The sequence below is a fragment of the Tasmannia lanceolata genome, unplaced genomic scaffold (genome assembly GCF_043159265.1).
Source record: "Tasmannia lanceolata isolate RefF3 unplaced genomic scaffold, GAP_Taslan_0.1 ptg000020l, whole genome shotgun sequence".
NCBI classification, from domain to species: Eukaryota; Viridiplantae; Streptophyta; class Magnoliopsida; order Canellales; family Winteraceae; genus Tasmannia; species Tasmannia lanceolata.
This window is the reverse complement of record NW_027518697.1, coordinates 5802765-5824776: the sequence shown is the minus strand read 5'-3', so window position 1 is coordinate 5824776 and position 22012 is coordinate 5802765. Positions and strand designations below refer to the sequence as shown.

The 22012-nt window shown below is 40.0% G+C and overlaps 3 protein-coding genes across 7 annotated transcripts; 2 read left to right on the top strand and 1 right to left on the bottom strand.

The window, feature by feature from the left end:
• Positions 1-294: 294 nt before the first annotated feature.
• Positions 295-9492, top strand: LOC143855110 (triose phosphate/phosphate translocator, non-green plastid, chloroplastic-like). Of its 4 annotated transcripts, none has more exons than XM_077365298.1 (10): positions 295-709; positions 4440-4562; positions 4666-4818; positions 5316-5401; positions 7414-7498; positions 7804-7923; positions 8030-8098; positions 8877-9006; positions 9135-9221; positions 9415-9492. In XM_077365298.1, the coding sequence occupies exons 1-9, from the start codon at positions 320-322 to the stop codon at positions 9209-9211; spliced, it is 1233 nt and encodes a 410-aa protein (XP_077221413.1). In that variant the 5' UTR covers positions 295-319; the 3' UTR covers positions 9212-9221; positions 9415-9492. The 4 variants fall into 4 exon arrangements, with proteins under 4 accessions (XP_077221413.1, XP_077221414.1, XP_077221412.1 ...); XM_077365299.1 differs by having other exon boundaries at positions 9344-9492; XM_077365297.1 differs by having other exon boundaries at positions 9302-9492.
• A 3276-nt stretch (positions 9493-12768) lies between these two features.
• On the bottom strand, positions 12769-16908 carry LOC143855038 (S-adenosyl-L-methionine-dependent methyltransferases superfamily protein). 2 transcript variants are annotated; one of them, XM_077365202.1, is made up of 3 exons: positions 16597-16908; positions 14150-14253; positions 12769-13867 (listed from the first exon to the last, which is right to left on the bottom strand). In XM_077365202.1, exons 2-3 carry the CDS (start codon positions 14234-14236, stop codon positions 13106-13108), a joined length of 849 nt encoding a protein of 282 aa, XP_077221317.1. In that variant the 5' UTR covers positions 14237-14253; positions 16597-16908; the 3' UTR covers positions 12769-13105. The 2 variants fall into 2 exon arrangements, with proteins under 2 accessions (XP_077221317.1, XP_077221316.1); XM_077365201.1 differs by having other exon boundaries at positions 16707-16907.
• A 3046-nt stretch (positions 16909-19954) lies between these two features.
• On the top strand, positions 19955-20893 carry LOC143854864 (uncharacterized). The gene has a single exon (XM_077364980.1). The coding sequence runs from the start codon at positions 19955-19957 to the stop codon at positions 20891-20893; it is 939 nt and encodes a 312-aa protein (XP_077221095.1).
• Positions 20894-22012: the final 1119 nt, after the last annotated feature.

The window sequence follows — 22012 nt, the reverse complement described above, 5'->3', positions numbered from 1 at the left end:
CTGCTCGCTGCTCACTGCTCACCAACCGCAGCACAAATCCCCACTTGCGGAGCTTCCGACGATAAAAATATATTTTTTTTTTCAAATCACCAAATAAATACTGGAGTACAGATTTTTTCGCCCCACATGTAGGATAATACACCCCAATTAATCGTGAATCAGGAGCGCACTTTAACGCTCTTTGACGTCAAATCACGTTAACGGGGGATGTATCATCCTACAACAGGGCGAAAAAACTATCTCCCACACAAAATGTCTCAAAATCCTTCTCAAATCACCATATAAATACAAAATCTCTCTCTCTCTCTCTCTCTGAAAAATGCAGAGCGGCACGTACACTCTCGCTCCCTCGAGCTCCTTTCTCAGACCACAAAACCCTCAAAATCGTAACCCTAACCCTAAATTCAACCCAATCTCCCTCTATACTCGTCCCAAATCCCTTATTCTCACTCCACTCCATGGAATTTTCGGTTCTTCATGCTCTAGATTATCAATATCCTCATTTTCGTCTGGTTTTCGTGGCCGGATTTCGGTTCCCTCTCTCGTTTCTGATCGCCGGCCAAACGATTTTATCGTCAGAGCAGTCGCCGTGCCGGAATCCGGCGAGAGCTCCGGCAAGTCGAGTGCCTTTATGCAGACTTTGCAGCTCGGATCTCTCTTCGGTTTATGGTATCTTTTCAACATCTATTTCAACCTCTACAACAAACAGGTATGTTTTACTCTTTTTTTCTTTTTTTTGCATGTTTAGACTTTAGAAGATCTAATTTTTGTTATTGTTTTTGTTTCTTTCTGTGTAGTTGTATGGATTTTGTACATTTATGTGTTCTTGTCTTTGATTTGGTTGGTATCAGAGACCTTTTGTTTAGATTTCGCAGAATTTGATTGATATACTAGAAAAAAAATTCAAAATAAATAAAAGAAATAGAATTTTCCTCTCTCTTTTTTTTAAACGTAAGATCGTGCTCAAATGAGTATTAACGGTTGGATTCGAGCGGGAATGATCTAAACCACAGGATCATAACCAGATGCATACCAACATCAGGATCAATCCGAACCACTAGTTCACAATCTGTCACAATCCAATGGTCAAATAATGATCAGATCATGATCCAACGGTATGATATTAATTATAACCGTTACAGGGTGAAACGGAGTTTCACACTTACTAAAGGTCGCAATCTAGAGTTGATCTGGACCGTAGGCTTGCAACTTGTTAGGTGTTACATGTCACTATTCTGTCTTTTGAATTTTAAAACCCTTTTTATGGGCATGCATAACATGTTCAATTAGGTGAACCAGTGTTTAAAAACACGGATGTGACGCGGAACGCGACCAAGAAAAATCCTTGTCGGCTTGGTGAGGACGCGGCCAAGAACACGGTTGACAAGGTTGACGCGGTCATAACTCGGGAGATTCGAAGGAGTTTATCGACTCTGTAGGGCAAAACGCGGAATGTGGATGTGGTGCAAACGCGGAATGTGGATGTGGTGCAATGCGGAACGCTGACAAGGCAAAAAGAAGTCGACTCGGGAGAGTTCCTTGTCGACTCGGGAGCGTCCTTGTCGACTCAAGGAGTTTTTAAACACTGAGGTGAACCGTGTGTTCGCATGTCCCCATCCATGCAGTGGCATGAGACAAGGTGCCACATATTTATGTGACTTCTTTGGCCTTGTAGCTATGCTGTTGGAATAGAGCTGAGAACAGGTTAGTTTTCATTTTCCATGAGTTCAAGTTGAGCGTGGGCAAGGAAATGCATGTTAGCCTCAAGATTGGCTTCCAAGCCTTGGCATGCCTTAATTTTTGCACATGAATGAAAGTACTGGATGGCCAATAAGCTCATTGTAGTGGTAAAACTGTCATTATTGCACAACATGATCTTATGTCCTGTTAGGCCCCTGGGGGATAACTATAGTTTATCTATCTGTGCTTGAAGATTTTGACTATTTTTTACAAGGTTAAATATTTAAAACTTAGAGAGTAACAGGTATTCTCGGCCCATGCTATGCATGGGTGTAAAATGGTGGGTTCCACGCTATCAAAACATGGGGTGCAAAATGGTGGGCCCCATCCTATTCATGGGTTTGGTTACAGTTAATGGGACCAACCTATCAAAGATGGTGAGCCCTACCCTATGCATTAAAGCTTAGAGAGTAATGCAGCTTAATAAAAAAGATAGAATACATCTCCTTCTAAGAAAGGCACGCCCACTCGTCTCTTCAACCCCAATTTTATCATCTCCAAAAAAAATTACAAAATTAGAGAAGATTTCACTAAACTTGGATCATTTACAATGAAGTAATGAGTGTTTAATTAGAACAATCAAAAGGATAAACATGGAAAGATATAATGTCAATCTAATCTATTTTCCTAACAAACCTCCCTATATCAATTTGCCACCAAATCAAATCTAATATAATATCCTAATTTATTTAGCTTGCCCCATCTAACCTACTTACTAATTTGATATAATTGCCTCATCAAGCTAGATTACCACATTTAACCAACATGCCTAATCTACCACCAAGAGGATCCGACGGTGAATCTCAACCCAATACAACCATTGGATCTCACATACTCTAACAAGTGAAGATTTGAAGGACTACAGAGTTTTCTTATTCCAAATCTTTTGAATGTGATACGTGCCTAGATAGTTCCCATTTAGAATGGAATATACTACTTTGTTATTTTAGAGAACAAGATCAGATCTTGTTATTTAGCAGCTTGATAGATTAGAATACTAATTATATTTGTATAATCTTTATTTAGTTATTTTTATATTATATTTATCATAAGATCTTTCTAGATCTTTCTATGTTTATCTTAGAGTGCTTTATATAAGCACATGCTACTGTAATGGAAAGGAGGAATGAAGAAATCGTATTAGAAATTGTGTCTTTTTGCACAAAGGAGGATTGATCCTTCCCTCGAAGTGGATCAAGAGGCTGATCTTCCCTCCAAGAAGATCAAATCCGTTGCGAACCGATCTAGGTTCGTAACAAGTTGTAGCAGAGCAGTCGACCATGCATCATGGCTACGTCTTCGGAGATTTTGGATTCGATACATGAAGATTTTCAGAAGATCAAAACACTTGTTTTGGAATTGAAGGAATGGCAACGACAATTCGTGGAAGGCTTGAACAAAATCGATATGGTGATTAAGAAGTCTTGGTCGATGAAAAAGAAAAGACGAAAAAGAAAACAAGGAGAAAGAAAGATAGAAGAAAACACGAAGAAACCAAAAAAGAAAGTCGTCGTTGATTTTCAGCGTCGTCGAGTTCGACGCCGAATAATCCGCCATTCTTCTTGACCCATCCAATACCAGTGTGAAGATCCTCTCCCACAACCATCCGTGCATCAACATCCAAACCATTCCAAAAAAATGAAACGAAGGAGCTTTGATGAATGGTCCGATGAGACTAGTTTTAAAGTGGAGCCGCGTAAACTCTTGATGACAACATGTGTAATGATGACTAATTACAAGACGAAGGGAGGAAGAAAGGGAAGCAAGATCTCACTTTTCACCAACCAATTCTTAATCTCCAACCTTGAGGACAAGGTTGATTTCAAGAGGGGTGGAATGACCCGTGCCTGGATGCGTCCCATTTAGAATGGAATAAACTACTTTGTTATTTTAGATAATAAGATCAGATCTAGTAAGATCTGATATATTTAGTAGCTTGATAGATTAGAATACTAATTATATTAGTATAATCTTTATTTAGTTATTTTTATATTTATCATAAGATCTTTCTATGTTTATCTTGGAGTGCTTTATATAAGCACATGCTACTGTAATGGAAAGGAGGAATGAATAAATCGTATTAGAAATTGTGTCTTTTTGCACAAAGAAGGATTGATCCTTCCCTCGAAGTGGATCAAGAGGCTGATCTTCCCTCTAAGAAGATCAAATCTGTTGCGAACCGATCTAGGTTCGTAACAGAATGTGGAATGGCAATTTCAGTTAACCACTTGATATCAAATTAGCTGAATGTCTCTCTTCTTTCATTTAGTTAAGGTTACTTGGGTTTATGAATATAGCTTAGCAACATGCTCGAGGAGCTAGCCCTTTGATCATAAAGTCTAACCAGAAACCACACAATATGCAGTATTGAAAATCCTAAGAAGATAATGACCTCTGCAATATTTTTGTTTAGTCAATATTTTTTATTGAGTAGGATGCTGGTACCAGAAAAGGCTCTTTTGGCTGCGCTCCCCAGACTTTTATCAAAATTTCTCAATTGATGAAAATTTTTACAAGTGCTAATATTTTTTAAGTAGGTTTGTATGCTCTGTTGCAATTTTTCTTGGAAAGATTGGAAGAAGCCATCCTACTACTCCTTACTGCAAGAATACAGATCCTGCTGGTTAAACAGCAGAAATGTTTTCAAATTTATAAAGGCTTGAGAATAGGGCAAGTCTAATGGTATTGATTGTATGCAGGTTCTGAAGGTCTTCCCTTTTCCAATAACTATCACATCGTTCCAGTTTTCTGTTGGGACAGTGCTGATTCTTTTTATGTGGATAACAAATTTGTACAAGAGGCCTAAACTTACTACTTCACAGGTATTTTTTATATTTTACCTGAATGATTCTTCAAGACAATTTTCGTTGGTTACTTATATGTAGCATGAAGCTAATGTTACAGTTACAAATATTCACTTTACAGCTTTTAACAATCCTACCTCTGGCTATTGTGCACACAATGGGAAACCTTTTCACTAATATGAGTCTTGGAAAAGTTGCTGTTTCCTTCACGCATACAATTAAAGCAATGGAGCCCTTTTTCTCAGTTCTCTTCTCCGCTATGTTCCTAGGGGAGGTGAGCTTTTTGTATGGTATAGTTTGTTTCTAAATTTTGCGTATCAGAATCTTCAGATGGTTATATTCTGTGGCTAGAAAGATGGGATTATTCTGATTGCTATATCAACTCTTCATCTTTGAGAAGCTGCCTCTTTTCATGTGGCTCCCACCAACATCAAGATAATGGACCCCATCAAATGCAAACCCCATCAAATGTTGGTTCAGAGCTGGTGTTTGATCATGAAACTGCATATGCAATGCTGAATGTTGATTTGGCAGTTCCATAACTTTATGATTGCCGGATTTCTTTTTCTATTAAGCCATTTTAACTCCAAGTCTAATGCAAACCCCATCAAATGTTGGTTCAGAGCTGGTGTTTGATCATGAAACTGCATAAGCAATGCTGAATGTTGATTTGGCAGTTCCATAACTTCATGATTGCCGGATTTCTTTTTCTATTAAGCCATTTTAACTTGAAGTCTAATTGAGTTCAGTTTGATCATTTTGTGCATGTAGATTCCCAGTCCCTGGGTTGTTTCTTCCCTTGTGCCAATAGTTGGTGGAGTGGTATTGGCATCATTTACAGAGACCTCTTTTAATTGGTAAGTGAATCCTCATGAAGGTAATGCTTTTAGTAAAGAAGATCAAAGGCACATGTGCTTGTGCGCACTAGTCATTCTTTGTTTCAATGTTCACAAAGTTGAAATCAAGTATGATTTCTGAGTTTGACAGAGACAAGTTGATAGAAGCTCTGCAACTTTATGGAGTTGATGAAGATAATGTTTTAGTATCTCAATTGGAAGGTGCTTTGTTTTGCAACCATGAGGTTGTTGGTTCAATCCTAGCTTACTTAACCAAGAAAACTAAAATCAAATTGAAGATAATCACTTGAAAAGAATGAATTGAACAAAAAGAAAAAGGAAAATTAAAAGAGACTGGTAAGAAAAACAAGAGAAAAGAATGATCAGACGTAGAAAAGATAGTTTCATGGAACTGTGAGATTGTTTGTCATATTTTTTAGCAACTGAGAATGATGGAAATGCGCACATTGATCAAGTTTCTCAATATGCTGAGCTGCCATGAGTCTGATCCATTGGCACCAATCCTGCTGTGATCGATGATCCTTGCCCTTAAGAAGGGGTCTTTTAGGGAAATTTTGACCATCGATTGATTGCAGGTTTTGATCTGCTAGACATGGTCTTCGTTGGATGGCATGGACCAGGATTTTGTGTCTCTTGGAGGTGATATGGTTTTCAACCAACAAGAAATTATTGAAATATTTCCATTTTCATCTCCACCGATATGCATACCAAGACCGAAACACATATCGAAAGTCGAAACCAAAACCTAAAATGTATATATTACATTATTTCGGTCAAAATTTGAAAACACGTTGGTTTTATTTAGTCAGAAATTTTAGTGAAAATACTATAAAATCACGAAAACCTATGGAAACATATGCAAATAATGAAATTTAGGATGGAACTTGAGGAAATGCTGGGAAATTATTTTTTTAATAGAAAATAATTTTTTATATTTAAAATCTTAAAAATAATAAATAATATTGAAAAAAAAACATAAAATAAAGTGGACAAGAAAATTATATAAAAAGGTGTAAAACAAGGAGATACGTCCCATTATCAAAACATGTTCATGAAGATTTCAGTCTCCAAACATTTTTTAGTGTTACATACTACATTTTATAATATTATAATTATTTTTTATATTTTATTTAAAATAAAAAAAACATTAAAATTTCAGAAAAATTACCGAAATCAAGGCATGTATAAGTTTAGTCACGCCCTTCTATACATAAAATTTACGTTATATTTTCGTACTGCTTTTTATCTTTGTTATAACTTTTTTATAAAATATTAAAAATTATCTGCGCTCGAGTGTAAAAACAGGGATGGGCCCACATTGTTGGGGGGGATCCAAAGCATTCATTTGGAAGGCCCTTTGATGGATAGGGTGTCCATTTGTGAGGTGAAAAAATGGGCAGATTAGTGACAAACAGTATCTGTCCATTTTCACCCCCACAAATGGACACCCTATGATGATCCAATGCGGCTGATTTTTGGTACACACCCCATCCATGATGGGGCCTTTCAAATGAATGCTTTGGATCACCCCAACAATGTGGCCTCACCCTGCTTATTTGCGCTCAAGTGCAGGAACCCTTTTTTCATGTGTATGTGTGTGTGTGTGTGTGTGTGTGTGTGTGTGAAAAACTTGAGCGTGTGTGTGTGTGTGAAAAACTTGAGTGCAGATAAGCTATCTGCGCTCGAGCGCATGAACCCTTTTCTCGTGTGCGTGTGTGTGTGTGTGTGTGTGTGTGTGTGTCCATTGTAGAAGGCATTTCGCAGATGGTCCGTTGCATGTGACAGTAGCCACCTCGTGAATGAAGACAAAATCTGCTGAAAAGTGAGCCTCTGTGGGTGCTGTCAGATGCAACGGACCATCTGCAAAATGCCTTCTGCTATGGACGCTAGCAAACCCCTATATATATTACTCTGTTCAGATTCCATTAAGGAATTCATTTTTATTTAAGATTGGTTAAATGGTTGAGTATAAATTATGGTATATGACTCTTTTATTCTGTCATGGGAAACAGGGCTGGATTCTCGAGTGCAATGGCTTCCAATGTGACTAACCAATCTCGTAACGTACTGAGCAAAAAACTCATGATTTCAAAAGGGGTAATCTACCTAATAAAAAAAAGATGCTATAATTCATTTGTTTTCGGTTTTCCTAGTAGTTTCTTTTTGCTACCAATAGCTGCTACTATTCTTATACTGTACAAATTAAGGCTTATTTTCTTTGATTATATTTCTGAAATATTCTGAAAGATGAATGATGTAGAGCCATTTTACAGTATACTGTCTTCAGAAGCATGAAACAGTATACTATCTTGGTCTTTTTATCTTATATTTTGTATCATTACTAGAAATGACAGTTATCAAAGGCAAGTATCACCCTTAACCAGCAATATGTTCTTACACAGGAATCTCTGGACAATATAAATCTCTTCTCGGTAATAACAATCATGTCGTTTTTCCTGTTAGCACCAGTAGCATTTTTTGTGGACGGCATCAAGGTCACTCCATCATACCTTCAATCGGCTGTAAGTACTATATTTGAAAATGCATTTCTTTGTACTTGATTCGCCTATATATATTTATTACAAATCTATACTGACTGGGTTCTTCATTTCCTTTCCATTAATATAGGGCCTGAATGTAAATGAAGTATATATGAGGTCTCTTATAGCCGGGCTTTGTTTTCATGCCTATCAGCAGGTGAGTTTTTTATATACTGTTTTTGTTTCTCTTTTATCTACTAGAGTCGTGTTCTTCAAACAGGTATACAATAGCTTTGCTGGCACTAGTCACATTCTTGATACATGAGACAACAGAATGAGAAGTGAAAATCTAGGCTGTAACAATGATCTGGTCACAAACCCCAAAACTTCAAGTGTAAACTTATCATGAGCTGCAGAACTGCTGATGGTTTTTTACCTACCTGGCTAAATTTGTGAAGCTAGAAAAAAAAACGTTGCTATTGTGCCATTGTGGCCATCTCTGAAATCCTTTAGATGTGATCATACTTTTTTTCAGGGCAATGGTTTGTGAGGTATTTTCTGTATTGTTTTACATTTCATCTTTCTTGATTATCATGAGAATGATATTTTTCAATGCTCGATTAACAAAATAATATTGTGTCCATCCTGTTTGGGCTATAATACCTGTTCAATTAGACTAGAAGGAAATTTCATGAAAAAGCTGACTGGAAGTAGTTGATTTGGCTTGTGATTTTCAGTAAGAATTATGTTAATGAGGAAAGAAATGGTGAAGAAATTGATTTACCCGTATAATACAATTGCTTATATCTTATTTTTCTGCTTAATTTGCTGCATGAGGGATACGAATACAGTGGCTAGTTTTAGTAATGACAAGTTCTTGCACCCAACCACACTGAGTTTCACTTTAGCACAATTAAATTTTTGCATAACTGTCGGCAATATGCTCTCCATCAGCATCAATCTGAAATTTTTTCTTCGTTTTTTTTTTCTGGCAGTTTTCTTACATGATATTGGGAAAGGTATCGCCTGTTACCCACTCTGTCGGCAATTGCGTGAAGCGAGTGGTGGTTATTGTGACATCCATTTTATTCTTCAGGACGCCGGTTTCACCCATTAATTCTATCGGTAATTAGAGTCCTTTATTCAGTCACAAAGACGAAACACTTAACTAATCAAATGGTTACTACTGTACTTTGCTCCCCTTTTTGTGTCTCCTCTGATTTATGAACTCCATGGCTGCCTTGATTGTGTAGGAACTGGTATTGCTCTTGCTGGAGTCTTTCTCTATTCAAGGGTGAAACGGATAAAGCCAAAGCTAAAGTCTGCTTGATCACTCGATGGTAATTCCCTTAAATGGTTATGTTTTTTTGTGTGAATGTATTTATAACATTTTTCGTTCACAAGTCCTTCTTTAGTGTAGATGATGTAGAGGACTGTTTCTTGTTGGGTTTTCCCTGAACAGTTCATCAGTTTTTTCACTCTGGGAAGAGCACCATGTAACAGTTGTACTGATCATGAGATCATAATGGGCAGGTAATTAAACTGTTGGAAGTCGAACAGTAGAGAATGAAAATGAAACACCCCAAATTTCTGTGGGGCTATATCTCAAAAGTTGTATTGATTATGGATCCTAGTTGCGACCGGATTCACAGAAGATAATTATCAAAATTTAATTTCAAAGTAGGTACCTAGAGTAGTGAAAAAATAACTAATATTTGACGTGTTCAAGTCATTGAAGGCAACTTGTGGAGAGGACTACCTAGTAAAAAAAGTCAAAAGTGAAAGCCGTCAGAGTGAAGTTATCACAGAATGAACCACTGCGGAACGGGCAACCTATGGAAAGGGCCATCTGGGGAAAAAAAGGCCACGATGCGAAAGCGGAATGCTATGTTTCTAAGTGGGGGCCTACCTAGGCATGGGATAGATTTAATGAGCCTAGCGTAATGTGTTACTCTAAGTGGTGGCCTACCTAGGTCTGGGACAGGTTTAAAGGGCCTAACCTAACCTGTTCCTCTAAGTGGGGTCGACATGTTTGGTTCAAATGGCCTAGCCTACCGTGTTCCATCAATCCTGGGGCTGATGAAAACCACTAGGCTAATGCATTCTCTGTGGCTGATGGAAAGCATTAGGGTAGGCCCTTTAGACTTGTCCCATACCAGGCTAGGTCCTACCTAGTAGGCCCTTTAGACTTGTCCCGTACCAGGCTAGGTCCTACCTAGTCCCATGCCTAGGAAGGCCCCCACTTTGGACCGCAACACCAAAAGATTTTTCCTTCGCTTTCTCCACTATTCATAGCGAGCCAAGGAGCTGAATAGAATTCAACAGAGCAACCCCGCATTATTCTGGAAAATCCATTTTTTTAGCTGCTTATGTTTAGTGATTTATAGAAATGGGCGCACTACTGGCTAGTGATTTAGAGAAACAAGCACAACGACTGGTGGCAAAGAACAATATTCCTCATGTTTTTTAGCCATTTTCCCATTCTCCGACATGAAAAAAGCAAAGGGGGGTTATAATACTAAGGCCTTATTTGTTTAAGATTATGACAATCGATTGTGAGTAGCAAACCGATTATTGGACACAAAATTACGTTTGAATTTGAGTCCAATAATCGGTTTAGCACTCACAATCGGTTGTCATAATCTTAAACAAACAGGGCCTAAAGATGCTATCAACATCCAATCAGAAAAATGTAAAACATACCAAGTAATCAAACTATGGTAGTGAGAATTGTGAAACAACCAATTGCTCCAAAAGCTTAAGCTGCTGGAGAAGGTGTTACTAAATCTTTTATACTTTAACACTCCTACTCACGTGTGGCCCCTCTTTCTTAGGGTTGGCCTACACGTGGCACATGTGGCCCCTCTTTTGGGTTTGGCCATTACATGTGGATTTTTGCTATCAAGGAGGTTTACATCTTGATTAATAACTCATGGGATGTATCGGCGGTCGTATATTCATTGAATATATATTGTAGTGTTACATCTTGATCAGTTACTTTACATAAAAGAATGAAATAATAAAGGATAGTTAATACAAATAATGGAAAGAGATAACTCAAGCAATGGATCTCATTCCATAAACGAGTAATGTATGGTAGATGATGAGTTGGATGATAGTTGACCTTGCATATTCCACTAACTGATTGAGAGGGAGATCTTCCATTATTCTTTCTTCAATGAATGACATTCCAAATATGTAAGAAATAATGGTGCATGAGTATTCTAATGAGTTGAACCCTGCATATGAATCTTCGATTAAGCTTCCATCAACAAGAGACCTTCCATATGTAGACATAGAAATGGTCCATCATCTGGGACCCTCACGATGTACCTCCAATAAGAATATGAGTAGCTATCCAAATTAGAAGGGATTCTTAAATGGGGTAAGTACAAAGGGAGACCAATTGTCCAATGATCCAAACCATGTGTCTATTATTACTCCATGGTATAGATGGGCCGTGTATCAAAATATACTCCCAGCAGACCATTTCTAAACTAGTTTCTTAAGAAAATCAAAACAGCCCTGCCAGAATTATTTTGGTTCTTGGGACTTTTGTGGAACAAAAAACTTCCTAGGAGATTGGTGGGAAAAAAAACTCCCTCGAAGTATCCTGGTAAAATAAAAATCCCATGTTTGGTTGACCGGACTATGGTGGGGGAAAAAAATCCCTGTAAATGCTTTGTTTGTTTGCTTGAACTGTTGGGAAGAAAAAAGTTCTTCTTTTAGTTATTTTGGTTCCTCGGATTTCGTGCGGGATTATTTTGGTTCCTGGGATTTTTTTTTCCAGCTTTGGGTTTCGTGCGGGGTTATTTTGGTTTGTGGGATTCTTTTTTGCCCACTATATAACTAGCAACCAAACGTGGGTTTCCTGCGGAAATTCCACAAAAGTCCTAAGAACCAAAAAAATTCCGGCATCCAAACGGTTAATGATCCTTAATGCCAATGACCTGTTTGATTGCAAGAAAAATATATCTTGCAGAAATTATTTTTTTCTCCTTATGCTATGTTTCTTTGGATTAAAATGAGTGTAAATCTTACCCCCATTTTATCTCGAAAGAAACAATCTAAGGATTTTTTTTTTGTGTCATTTCCACAATTCAGAGGCAAAAGATATGGTTATAGCTTATTTAGAGGGATATCAGTAAAAATTGAAGGTCTCAGTAAATAAAACTTCAACTATGTTGGTTCAAGCTATTTTTTTTTAACGTGTAATCAAACAATGGAAAAGCAGGAAATTCTGGAAAAAAGATTCTTTTCCGATCTGTCCCAGAAAATTCCTACAATCCAAACAGTGCCAATAGAACTTTCAACAAAAATAATCGTTGCAAAACAGACATAGCAACAGCAACAACTTGACTGTGTATATATCTTGCAAAGATAATTGTTGAAATATCACTGTCAATTTTCCATCAGGGCTTCGAAAGGTCATGCAAAAAGCAAAGGGGCATAGTAATCTTTAACTAATAAGCATCCTTGCACTCATTACAATGTTCCACGCCTTGTTTTTCTTCAATCTAAAAACTCTAAGATCGGACCCATCTCTGGAATGCTCTTGGTATCAAGCTTCTAAATGCCAAAACTTGGGAGAAGGTTACAGTTTGATCAGCAATTGCCCTTTTTTCGATTTTGAGAAGCGATTGTTGGGTCCAAAACTGATTATTCAACTCAAATTGATGTTTAATTTTGAGTCCAATAATCAGCTCTGGACTTCCCAATCAGTTATCAAAATCCAAAACAAACAGGGCGGGTGTCAGATTGAGTGTCGAACCCAATTGCATTTTGGGCGCAACTTGGGTGTAAACAAATCGCACCCAAAATGCAATAGGGTTGCACACTCAAACTGACTGATTTTTTGCTTTTGTACCAGAAAACAATCCAACTCAAGATACAAGTACTCTTTTGATAGCATACAAAATGAAGATTTTTCATATTTCAACACCATCTAACAAAATTTCACAGCAAAGAAACACTCTCGAGCGCTACCACTACATCACCTTGACAAGTTAAAAGGGGAAATAGAACAATTGAAACAAAGGTGACATGAGAATGTACCCACTGCCACAAGGTTGTGATGTAGAGTACCTTTGAATTGACCAATACAGGCTAAACCCCATCTGTTGATTTTCCTATCAGAGAAAAAGTTTACTTTGAAACGAATCATATTGCACATGAACAGAAAATACTGTCAGCCTGAATTCTTTTCGTTCGAAGATTTTATCGTTCAGCTGTTACTGTTATTCCTCCAAAATGACATGCGAAGGAACTGTGACAACCAAGACTCAGTACCCATCGGAGTTGTTCTGTTCAACTCCTTTGCTTCCTCCGTAGCCTCGCGCCAAAACTTAATAACATGGAGGCTCTCTTCCTCAGTAGACCTCTGCACAATGATGCGAGATGCATATCCCTTCTCTCTCATCACAAGGCAAATCTGTGAAGGATTGTTGGCAGTGAGTGTTACCATATAGAGCCAACCATTTTCCGATAGTAGTTCATCAACTATCGGCAGAATTCTATCAATGACGGTCCGCCCATTCTCCCCTCCAGCCCAAGCCGCAGTGATCCCATCACAACCAACTTCTTCTTCAGGCGTGGGCACATAAGGAGGGTTCACAACTACCACATCCACCATTCCAGCAAGGCGCCTCACTAGCCCCGATGCAATGTCAGTACAAATCACCTCGGCATGGACCCCATGAGCGGCTAATGTCTCACGAGTCACTCCCACTGCATGTGGGTTAATGTCGGTAGCAAAGTAGTGGGTCGTGTAATTTTCTTGCTCAAGCATTATGGCTAATGATGTGATGACATAACCACTCCCACAGCCCACTTCCAAGCACAACCTCGGTTGATGCTCTAACAGGTTCGTCCGATCAGCCAGAAGTGCATCAACTAGTGCAAATGAATCATCACATGGCTCATAAACCTCGGAGTGGCTACTGACAAGGCGGATTTGTGCAATCCTGGATGAGATCTTGGATCTAACCTGTTGAGGTAATAGCATTCCATATAAGTAAAACAAGAAGATCATGTATGCCTCGAAGTTGAATACAAACAAAGAAATGATACTAAACCACACAGATCAGTATGCAAAGAGAATTAGGTTTGAGTTGTCACAAGTTGTCAAAGTATGAAGAAATTTATCTCTAATAACTAGAACTACAGAAATTACATGGAAATCTGTTCTTAAGTTACAACCAGCAACCATGTTAATAACAATTTGTCAACAAGATGAAAGCAGTAAAAAATGTTACAGCTTGTAGCGTACCGTGGCACTGTTCCACTCCTTGCTCTCATTAGTTCTGACAGAAGGCGTGGAGGAATTTGAAGACTCTACTTCTATACGGTAGTCCATGGCAGCACTAATATAGCCTAACCAAAAGCAGAAGGCAGAAAATCAGAACCCAGGGAATGAGAAAATGTGTGAGCAATAGAAACTACTTAAAGAGCCTGAGCAATAGAAACTACTTGAACAGCCTCTTACCATGTGGGTGCAAATGCACAAGCTCAAGCAAAATATTGTTTTCTAATTACGTGTTGATTCATTAGTGAAATAGTTCTCAAACATGGATGTCTACCTGGTTTCTATCATTCAGAAAAATTAGCTCAAGGGTAATAGTATAACAGAGTTACCATCCAAATGCTGCCCAATGAATGTATGGAAAGAATTATTTCCATCTGCTTAAAGCCCATCACAACCCACGACCCTTAAAAAAAAGGATGGCCCAATGCACGAGGCTCCCGCCATTGCAGGGTCTGGCGAGGGCTAGATGTACGCAGCCTTACCCCTGCTTTGCAGAGAGACTGTTTCTGTGACTCGAACCCGTGACCATCAGGTCACAATGGAGCAACCTTACCCAAGACCCTTAAAAAACGATAATTCAAAAACTCAACTAAGAATTGAGCTAATTAACAAACTCGAGCAAATGAGCATGGACTTTAAAATGAACTCAAGCAGATTCTAATCCATAACTTAGAGGACCCTTGCAAAATGATATTACAAAAAATTAAACAAGGAATTGAGCTAATCAACAAACCCAAGCAAGCCAGTCTAGACTTTAAAAAGACCTAGAGTAGATTCTCTATATAGCTTCCATATTTTATAAATGTTCCCATTATATATTCCATAGAAATTTACCATACAAGTCACTTTAGCTGACTAGAATTTCAGAAGAGTAGTCTCGGCTGAGTTTCAAGCTGACTCATTTAGTTTTTGTATTATGGTACAAAATGAAAGCAGGGTATCCACTTGTATCATCTCCAATGAATTTTGAACCTGTGGTGACCAAAATTGTAAAAATCCCCGAAATTCAGCCAATTGGAACAGGTTAACCAACTGAATATTACACAACCAAGCTCAGTTAGACTCGGACTGCATTCATATGACAATTTATCCGATATATTCCAAATTACAATATTCCAAATTACAATAACTAAGCAGTAATAACTTTAGAAAAGATAGATCAGATAATTTTTACAACTAGAAGATCTCTTTTTTATCTCTATGATTCTAAAAACATTTGTTAATTCATTGTGAGACATTAAGGCTCAAATGTCTCTGCGTTGAGCAACTCAAATCCAGGAGGAAGTGATACAGCAACAGTCTGGCCAGACGAAGTGGATTAGAGATAATATCCAATATAAAAAGCATCTTAGATGAAAAAACCATGTATCTTCTTTTTTTCAAATTGATGTATGTTGGGAAGCTCATGAAGATGCAGAACACCCTTAGAATATCAGAACTAAGCCAATGTTGCATAGGCACAGACCCAAGGGTACGTGTCAGACACATAGAGGGCGTCTAAAATGGTCCCATTACTTCTCCGCAATAGTTTAACATGGGAAACTCGTCTATTCACAATGAGATGATTACCTTTTTCAGTGAAGAACTTTTTGGTTCACATCAGCAGACCCAGTTTTTTCGTCAGATGGCTGGTGTGGGTGTGTTGGGGGTAATCAACCAATATGAAGAAGGAAAGGGAAAGGAAAGGCATCGAGATTGATTTGAAAATATAGTTCTCAGGTGGGGGAATGGGAGGTTTCTCATTTTTTTTCCTAAGGCCCTGTTCGTTTGAGATTATGTCAAGCGATAGTGAGCCCCTAAACCGATTATTGGGCTCAAATTACATAAATTTTGAGCCCAATAATCAGTTTGGAGGCTCACCATCGATTATCATAACTCAAACGAACAGGGCTTTAGGATTATTACAACCAATTGTGAGTGTGAAACCTATTACTGGACTCAAATTTAAACATAATTTTGGGTCTAGTAATCGGTTAGGCCCAAAATTCATTATCATTTAGGTAATAAAGCAGAAACAGGTCCAAAAAGGATGTCATAAACCAACATATGAAGAGGATAATAATCTATAAACAATCCAGAACAATTACATAACAAAAAGAAATGTTTATGGGAATTAGCTGCATAGAATCTCAGAGGATAAGGAAAAGCTTGGATCATAATATAGATGAGATAGGTTTTACAGTGATATTCTACTGATTTCAAAGCTCCAAAATGAGTTATTCAAACTGAAAAGAAAAAAAATGAAATTTATTGTAAATCTTGCTATGTCACTTTAACCATAACATGAATAATCTGATGAAGAAGAATTAGATTTTAAAGAAACCCTAGACTATAAAGGGGAGAAAGGAGAAATATCATAAAATTGATAAAAAAGAAGATTGTTTTTAGAATCAAAACACTAAAATTAAGACCTTAGACAAACCCTAGTTCCCTCCACCGAGATCGATTCCCAAACACAGATATTGCACAAACCCTAGAATTTGCAGAAACATTTCAGAGAAAAAAAGGAAGAAGAAAGAACCTGTTTTTCTTCTTGGAAAAAACTTTCCGGGGATTTTATGTGCTTCCCACTATTTAGGCTTTAGAGGGAACGAATTGAAGGGAGCCAAATAACCCAGGCGTCGACCAAAAACAAAAGGGAGATGATAAATTCGCACCTACTGTAGGATGATTCGCACTTCTCTAACCTTGTTAATGGAGTGCGAATCATCCTACAATGGGTGCGAATGATACCCCCAGAAAAATGCAGTTGGGTGATGAGTGTATTCAATGGGGCGCTCTTCAAGAAGGACCTTCTAAGGTAAAACTTCAAAAAGTTAAAACTGTGGTGGTGTGGCCGTGTGAACCCGTATGTTTTTTCAAAAAGTATGGTACGGCCCACTCCATAGGATGATCCAAACCGTACATTTGTTGTGCCACAATGTAAATAGGTTGTGCCTTAAAAATCATTTCCATAGGATGATCCTAACCCTCTGATCTATAGATGGAAATTTTTATAGATTGGAGGGTTAGGATCATCCAATCAAGTAACTATGCACCCGGCCAGGTGGACACCTTGTGTGTAAAACGGACATAGTTCGTATGCTGGACGATAGTCACAGCATACAAGTAACTATGCACCCGGCCAGGTGGACCTCACGACATTAAATCTGGTCGCCATCTACAGAAAGATTCTCGTACAAGGATAATTTTGCAGGGAGAGGGATCTTCTTCTCATCTGTATCCTCTACCTCTTCTTCTTCAACTCCTTCAGATTCGGTGTCTTCCTCCATCTCGGTCTCCGCGTGGGTTTCCGATCCAGACTCCGGTGGATTCTCACGGCTCGGTGGTCGGCACATTTTGCAGAGTGGAGGAGGATTCCGTGACAATTATGACCTCCGTCGGGGTGAGAGGTGTTGGGGGAGATCGCCCTAGATGGGCCAGTGGGGCGAATTTGATCCCTCTTGGGGTCCGGCGGATCAACCCCGAAGCAGGCCTTTTGGGCGATTCTGTAGGAGGTTGGAAGAAGTTTGGCTCTGAGCCGGCAGTTGGGCAGAGAAATTGGCCTCACCGATCCGAAGAGGAGGAGTGGCTACCCGTCCGAAGCAAGAAGGGAAGACGAATGGAGAGTGCCGTCCACAAAAGAAAGAATAGAGAACTGGGAGATTGGAGATGTTGCAGATGTGCTTTCAGGAATTTTCGAAGGAGGGTTAGATGTTGGAAGTGTCATAAAGTCTGGTTCAGTTCGGACTTCAATTTTCCAGGGCACCAAGAACAGTCAGCGGATCTGATGGCGAGGAGGCGGCTTGTTCCTAAACCAACAGCGCCTCAAGCAGAGAATGTTAGAATGGAGCCGTTGCTTCCTGCAACTTCGGAAGGTGTAGCTTTCAACCTTGAAGTAGTCCCCCTTAAGTCTATTAGTAATGCAGACTTAGGCTTATGGGGGAAGATGAAGGAAGGGTGGGATGGTGATCTGGATGCGCTGGAAGACTGGCTCTCTCGCAATAGCAGGACTGAAGCTGTGGTGTATAAAATTGCTCCTTTAGAAATCCAAATTTCCATCCCAGCGGGCGCTAATCGATCTCACTTAATCAGAGATTGGTGCTCTCCATCCCATTCTCCTCTGGAAGATCTACAGAAGTGGGATACAAAATTTCCTAAGGCGGGGAAGTCTTCCTGGTGGAAAATAGAAGGAGTTCCGCCTGAAGCATGGTGCGCCGATAATTTTCAGCGTATAGGGAGGAAAATAGGCCAGGTGGTGGAGGTAGATTTGTCGTGTTATGCGGGTTTCGGATATGAAGTGGGTAGGATGCTGATCATGTCTGAAGGACGCCCCGGAAGTGAACTATCTCTACAAAGCTCTATCGATGACACAATTCGTTGGATTCTAGCCTCCCGGGAAAGAGTTGACGACGACTCTGCAAAAATCTCCTCTCCTTCTCCGGCTGGGCAGATGGTTTCCGAAGAAGAGTTGGGTCTTCCTTTAAATACTCCTACTGAAGGGGTAAGTGAAGCTGAAGTAGTTCACCATCCCATAACTGCAATCCATGATGTCTTCAATGCCATCAATGAAGCCTCATCATTGCTGTCGGTGCCGGAGATAAATGCTGGGGTCGTCGGGTTGGTGGAGTCGGAGATTCCTTCACATTCAGCCTATTGTGCGCAGAAAGCGGCACCGGTTAGCAGCATCTCACCTGGCAAAAATGTTGAATTTCAAAAAGGGGGTCCCTCACATGCATAGAGGTGGTCCAGTGTAGCTGGTCCTATTCAAGACTCATCAGCAACAGCTACTCCTTACTCTAAGGTCAACAGCTTTGAAGATATTATCTCAGCCTTATCCCCTCCGCACCACAGCGACTCTCCTCGAGTAGATGTAATCTACGTGCCCGATTCGGGTCCAATGGAATTTTCTGAAAGAGAAGTTGCTTCAGAGGACCTTTGGGCTTCTCCACTGGTGAGTCCTGGGAACCAGGAGGAGAGCCTCATCCACGACTCAAGCACAATGGGCGCTACTCGCACGTATTCTGAGACTGAGGAGGAGCTCGGTGACAACCGGGTGTGGGGGCATAGTCTGCAACGTCACAAGAGTAGGTGTATCCTTATCTCTCGTGATGACCGTTTCTTCATTCAGTGCCGGGTGGGGCAAAGGAAGGTGATCATTGATTATAGTGGTTTGGGAGGTATGAAGCATTTATTCTCTGGTGAAGTTAGGGAGTGGTCTTTTCGCTCGCTCGTCAGGGTATCGCTTGGAAGTTTCTCCCATCTTTGTCCACTGAGATGGTGTAGCAAGGCGGATTTTCAGCTCCTGCCTTGTGACTCAGAACTCTCTTATGTCCCTCCACGGAATGACTCGGGCTTGGTTTCTTCCCAACAGGTGCTTGAATTGATGGTGGATCATACCATGCACATTAGTTCTCATCTGGGTCTAATATTTCTGGGTCCCGTTGAGGAATATAGGTCTAGCATAAAGGCGGCAGAACTACGAGAGGTCGATGGAGTGTCATCTCCAGTTTCCATATCCGAAGTAAACCTGAAACGCACGGAGCGCGAATTGGTGAGACTTCAATCGGATATCAATTATGATTCTGGATCGCATAGCAAAGGTCTCACATCCCAGAAAAAAGGAAGAAAGTCTGGTATCAGGGCGGGGAGGAATTCATCGGAATACAGTTGTTAATGAAGATTTTATCCTGGAATATAAACGGCTTGGGCTCTCGGGAAAAAAGAATTCAAATCAAAGCATTAGTTAAACATCGGCGCCCTGAGGTTGTTTGTCTTCAGGAAACAAAGATGGAGCAAATCCGTAACATAGATATGAGAAGCATGGGGTTCAATACTGACTGGAATTTTGCTTTCTTAGCATCCAAAGGAGCTTCAGGGGGCATCCTGGTGGCTTGGGATTCAGTCTTGTGGGCCAGCACGGATGTTTGGCGTGAAGTTTTCTCTCTCTCCGTTGCTTTCCGAAAATGCAATGATAATTCAGTCTGGTTCTTCTCAGGCGTCTATGGTCCTTTGTCATCCTCTGAGAAGTGTCTTTTTTGGGAAGAATTAAATCAGACGCGACGCCTATGTTCCGCTCCTTGGTGTATCGGGGGGGATTTCAATGAAGTTCTAGGATCAAGAGATCGACTTGGGGGTCAGCGAGTCACTGCGGGCATGAGATCTTTCGCTGATTTCATCGCAATCAACGAGCTCGCAGATTTACCTTTGGGTGGCTCCTCTTTCACCTGGGCCAGAGGTTCGAACCGGAGTCGGCTTGACCGATTTCTTCTCTCGGGTGACTGGTTGGCAATTCTTTCTGAAGTCTATCAGCAGGCTTTACCCCATTCAGTTTCCGACCATTGCCCTCTCCTTTTGTCTCCTAAAATGGAGTTCTGGGGCCCGCCCCCCTTCAGATTTGAATTAGCTTGGCTGGAAAATCCCCAAATGGAGGCTCTCTTAGTCCGATGGTGGTCTGAAAGCGTCTTTGAAGGTCCAGGGGACGTAGTTATAGGCAAAAAATTACGCTTCATTAAGGGGAAATTAAAAGAGTGGGATAATGAGCAGAAAGAAGTGGACCAAGGCAGGAAGAGGATTCTTGATGACAGATTGATGGAGATAAATACATTGGCAGAGAGTGGTTTGGCCTCGGCGGAGGATTATGAGCAACAAGGAAGATTAATTCAAGAGCATAAAGAGTTGTTGATGCTTAAAGAAATCTCTTGGCGCCAAAGATCTCGAGTCAAGTAGTTGTTGGAGGGAGATAAAAACACAGCCTTCTTCCATGCCATGGCTACTGCTCGCAGAAGAAGGAACAGAATTGAATCCTTAGAAGTGGAGGGGGAGATTGTATCTGACAAGGAACGAATTATTGAAGAAATTATTGAATTCTACAGATCTTTATACTCAGCTGATGAGATGTTACGCCCAATACCTCAAGACATTTGTTTTGCTAGCTTAAGCCTGGAAGGCTCAGCCGGATTGGAAATCCCTTTCTCTGAGGTGGAAATCCGATCAGCACTATTTTCTCTGGCAAAAGATAAAGCCCCTGGACCCGATGGTTTTTGTTTGGCTTTCTTTCAAACTTGCTGGGAAACAGTAAAATCGGATATTCTTCGATTCTTCATAGAATTTTTTGAGGGAGCCATCCTTGACAAAGGGACAGGTGCAACTTTTCTCGTCCTCATTCCAAAAATTGAAGGAGCAACAAAAAGCTCGGATTTTCGCTCGATTAGCTTGGTGGGCAGCCTTTACAAAGTCCTCGCAAAGGTTCTGGCGGATCGTATCAAAGTGGTTCTTCCTTCAATTATATCGGTCTGTCAAAGTGCCTTTATAAGCAACCGGCAAATTCTTGATTGTTCTTTAACAGCCAATGAAGCCATTGACTATTATCGGAGGAAGGGGGAAGGCGGCATTCTATGCAAGCTTAAAATGGAGAAGGCATATGACCGAGTGGATTGGGCAGCATTAGATTTTCTCATGGGTCGTATGGGCTTTGGGGGTAGGTGGAGAGGGTGGATCCGGAACTGCTTATCGTCCGCCTGGTTTTCTGTCCTCATCAACGGATCAGCAAAAGGATTCTTCAAATCTTCTAGAGGATTGCGGCAGGGCGATCCTCTCTCTCCTTTTCTTTTCCTGATTGTGGCCGAATCACTGTGCAGACTGCTGAAAAAAGGAAGTGAGTTGGGGCTATATCAAGGGTTCCTTATTGGCGAGAGTAAGGTGGAAGTATCGCTTCTTCAGTTTGCGGATGACACTCTTCTGTTCTGTTCTCCGGTCATATCCCAGATTCTTAACCTTAAAGCTATGCTTCGTTGTTATGAGATGGTTTCGGGTCAAAGATCTAATTTCGCAAAATCTCGGTTGTTC

Bases quoted from the DNA above. Each gene is read 5' to 3' on its own strand.
- LOC143855038 (XM_077365202.1), bottom strand. From the start codon at position 14,236: ATGGACTACCGTATAGAAGTAGAGTCTTCAAATTCCTCCACGCCTTCT. The intron at 13,868-14,149 runs GTACGCTACAAG...TTACCTCAACAG, and splicing joins AGGAGTGGAACAGTGCCACG to GTTAGATCCAAGATCTCATC.
- LOC143854864 (XM_077364980.1), top strand. From the start codon at position 19,955: ATGGAGCAAATCCGTAACATAGATATGAGAAGCATGGGGTTCAATACT.
- LOC143855110 (XM_077365298.1), top strand. From the start codon at position 320: ATGCAGAGCGGCACGTACACTCTCGCTCCCTCGAGCTCCTTTCTCAGA. The intron at 4,819-5,315 runs GTGAGCTTTTTG...TTGTGCATGTAG, and splicing joins CCGCTATGTTCCTAGGGGAG to ATTCCCAGTCCCTGGGTTGT. The intron at 7,924-8,029 runs GTAAGTACTATA...CCATTAATATAG, and splicing joins CATCATACCTTCAATCGGCT to GGCCTGAATGTAAATGAAGT.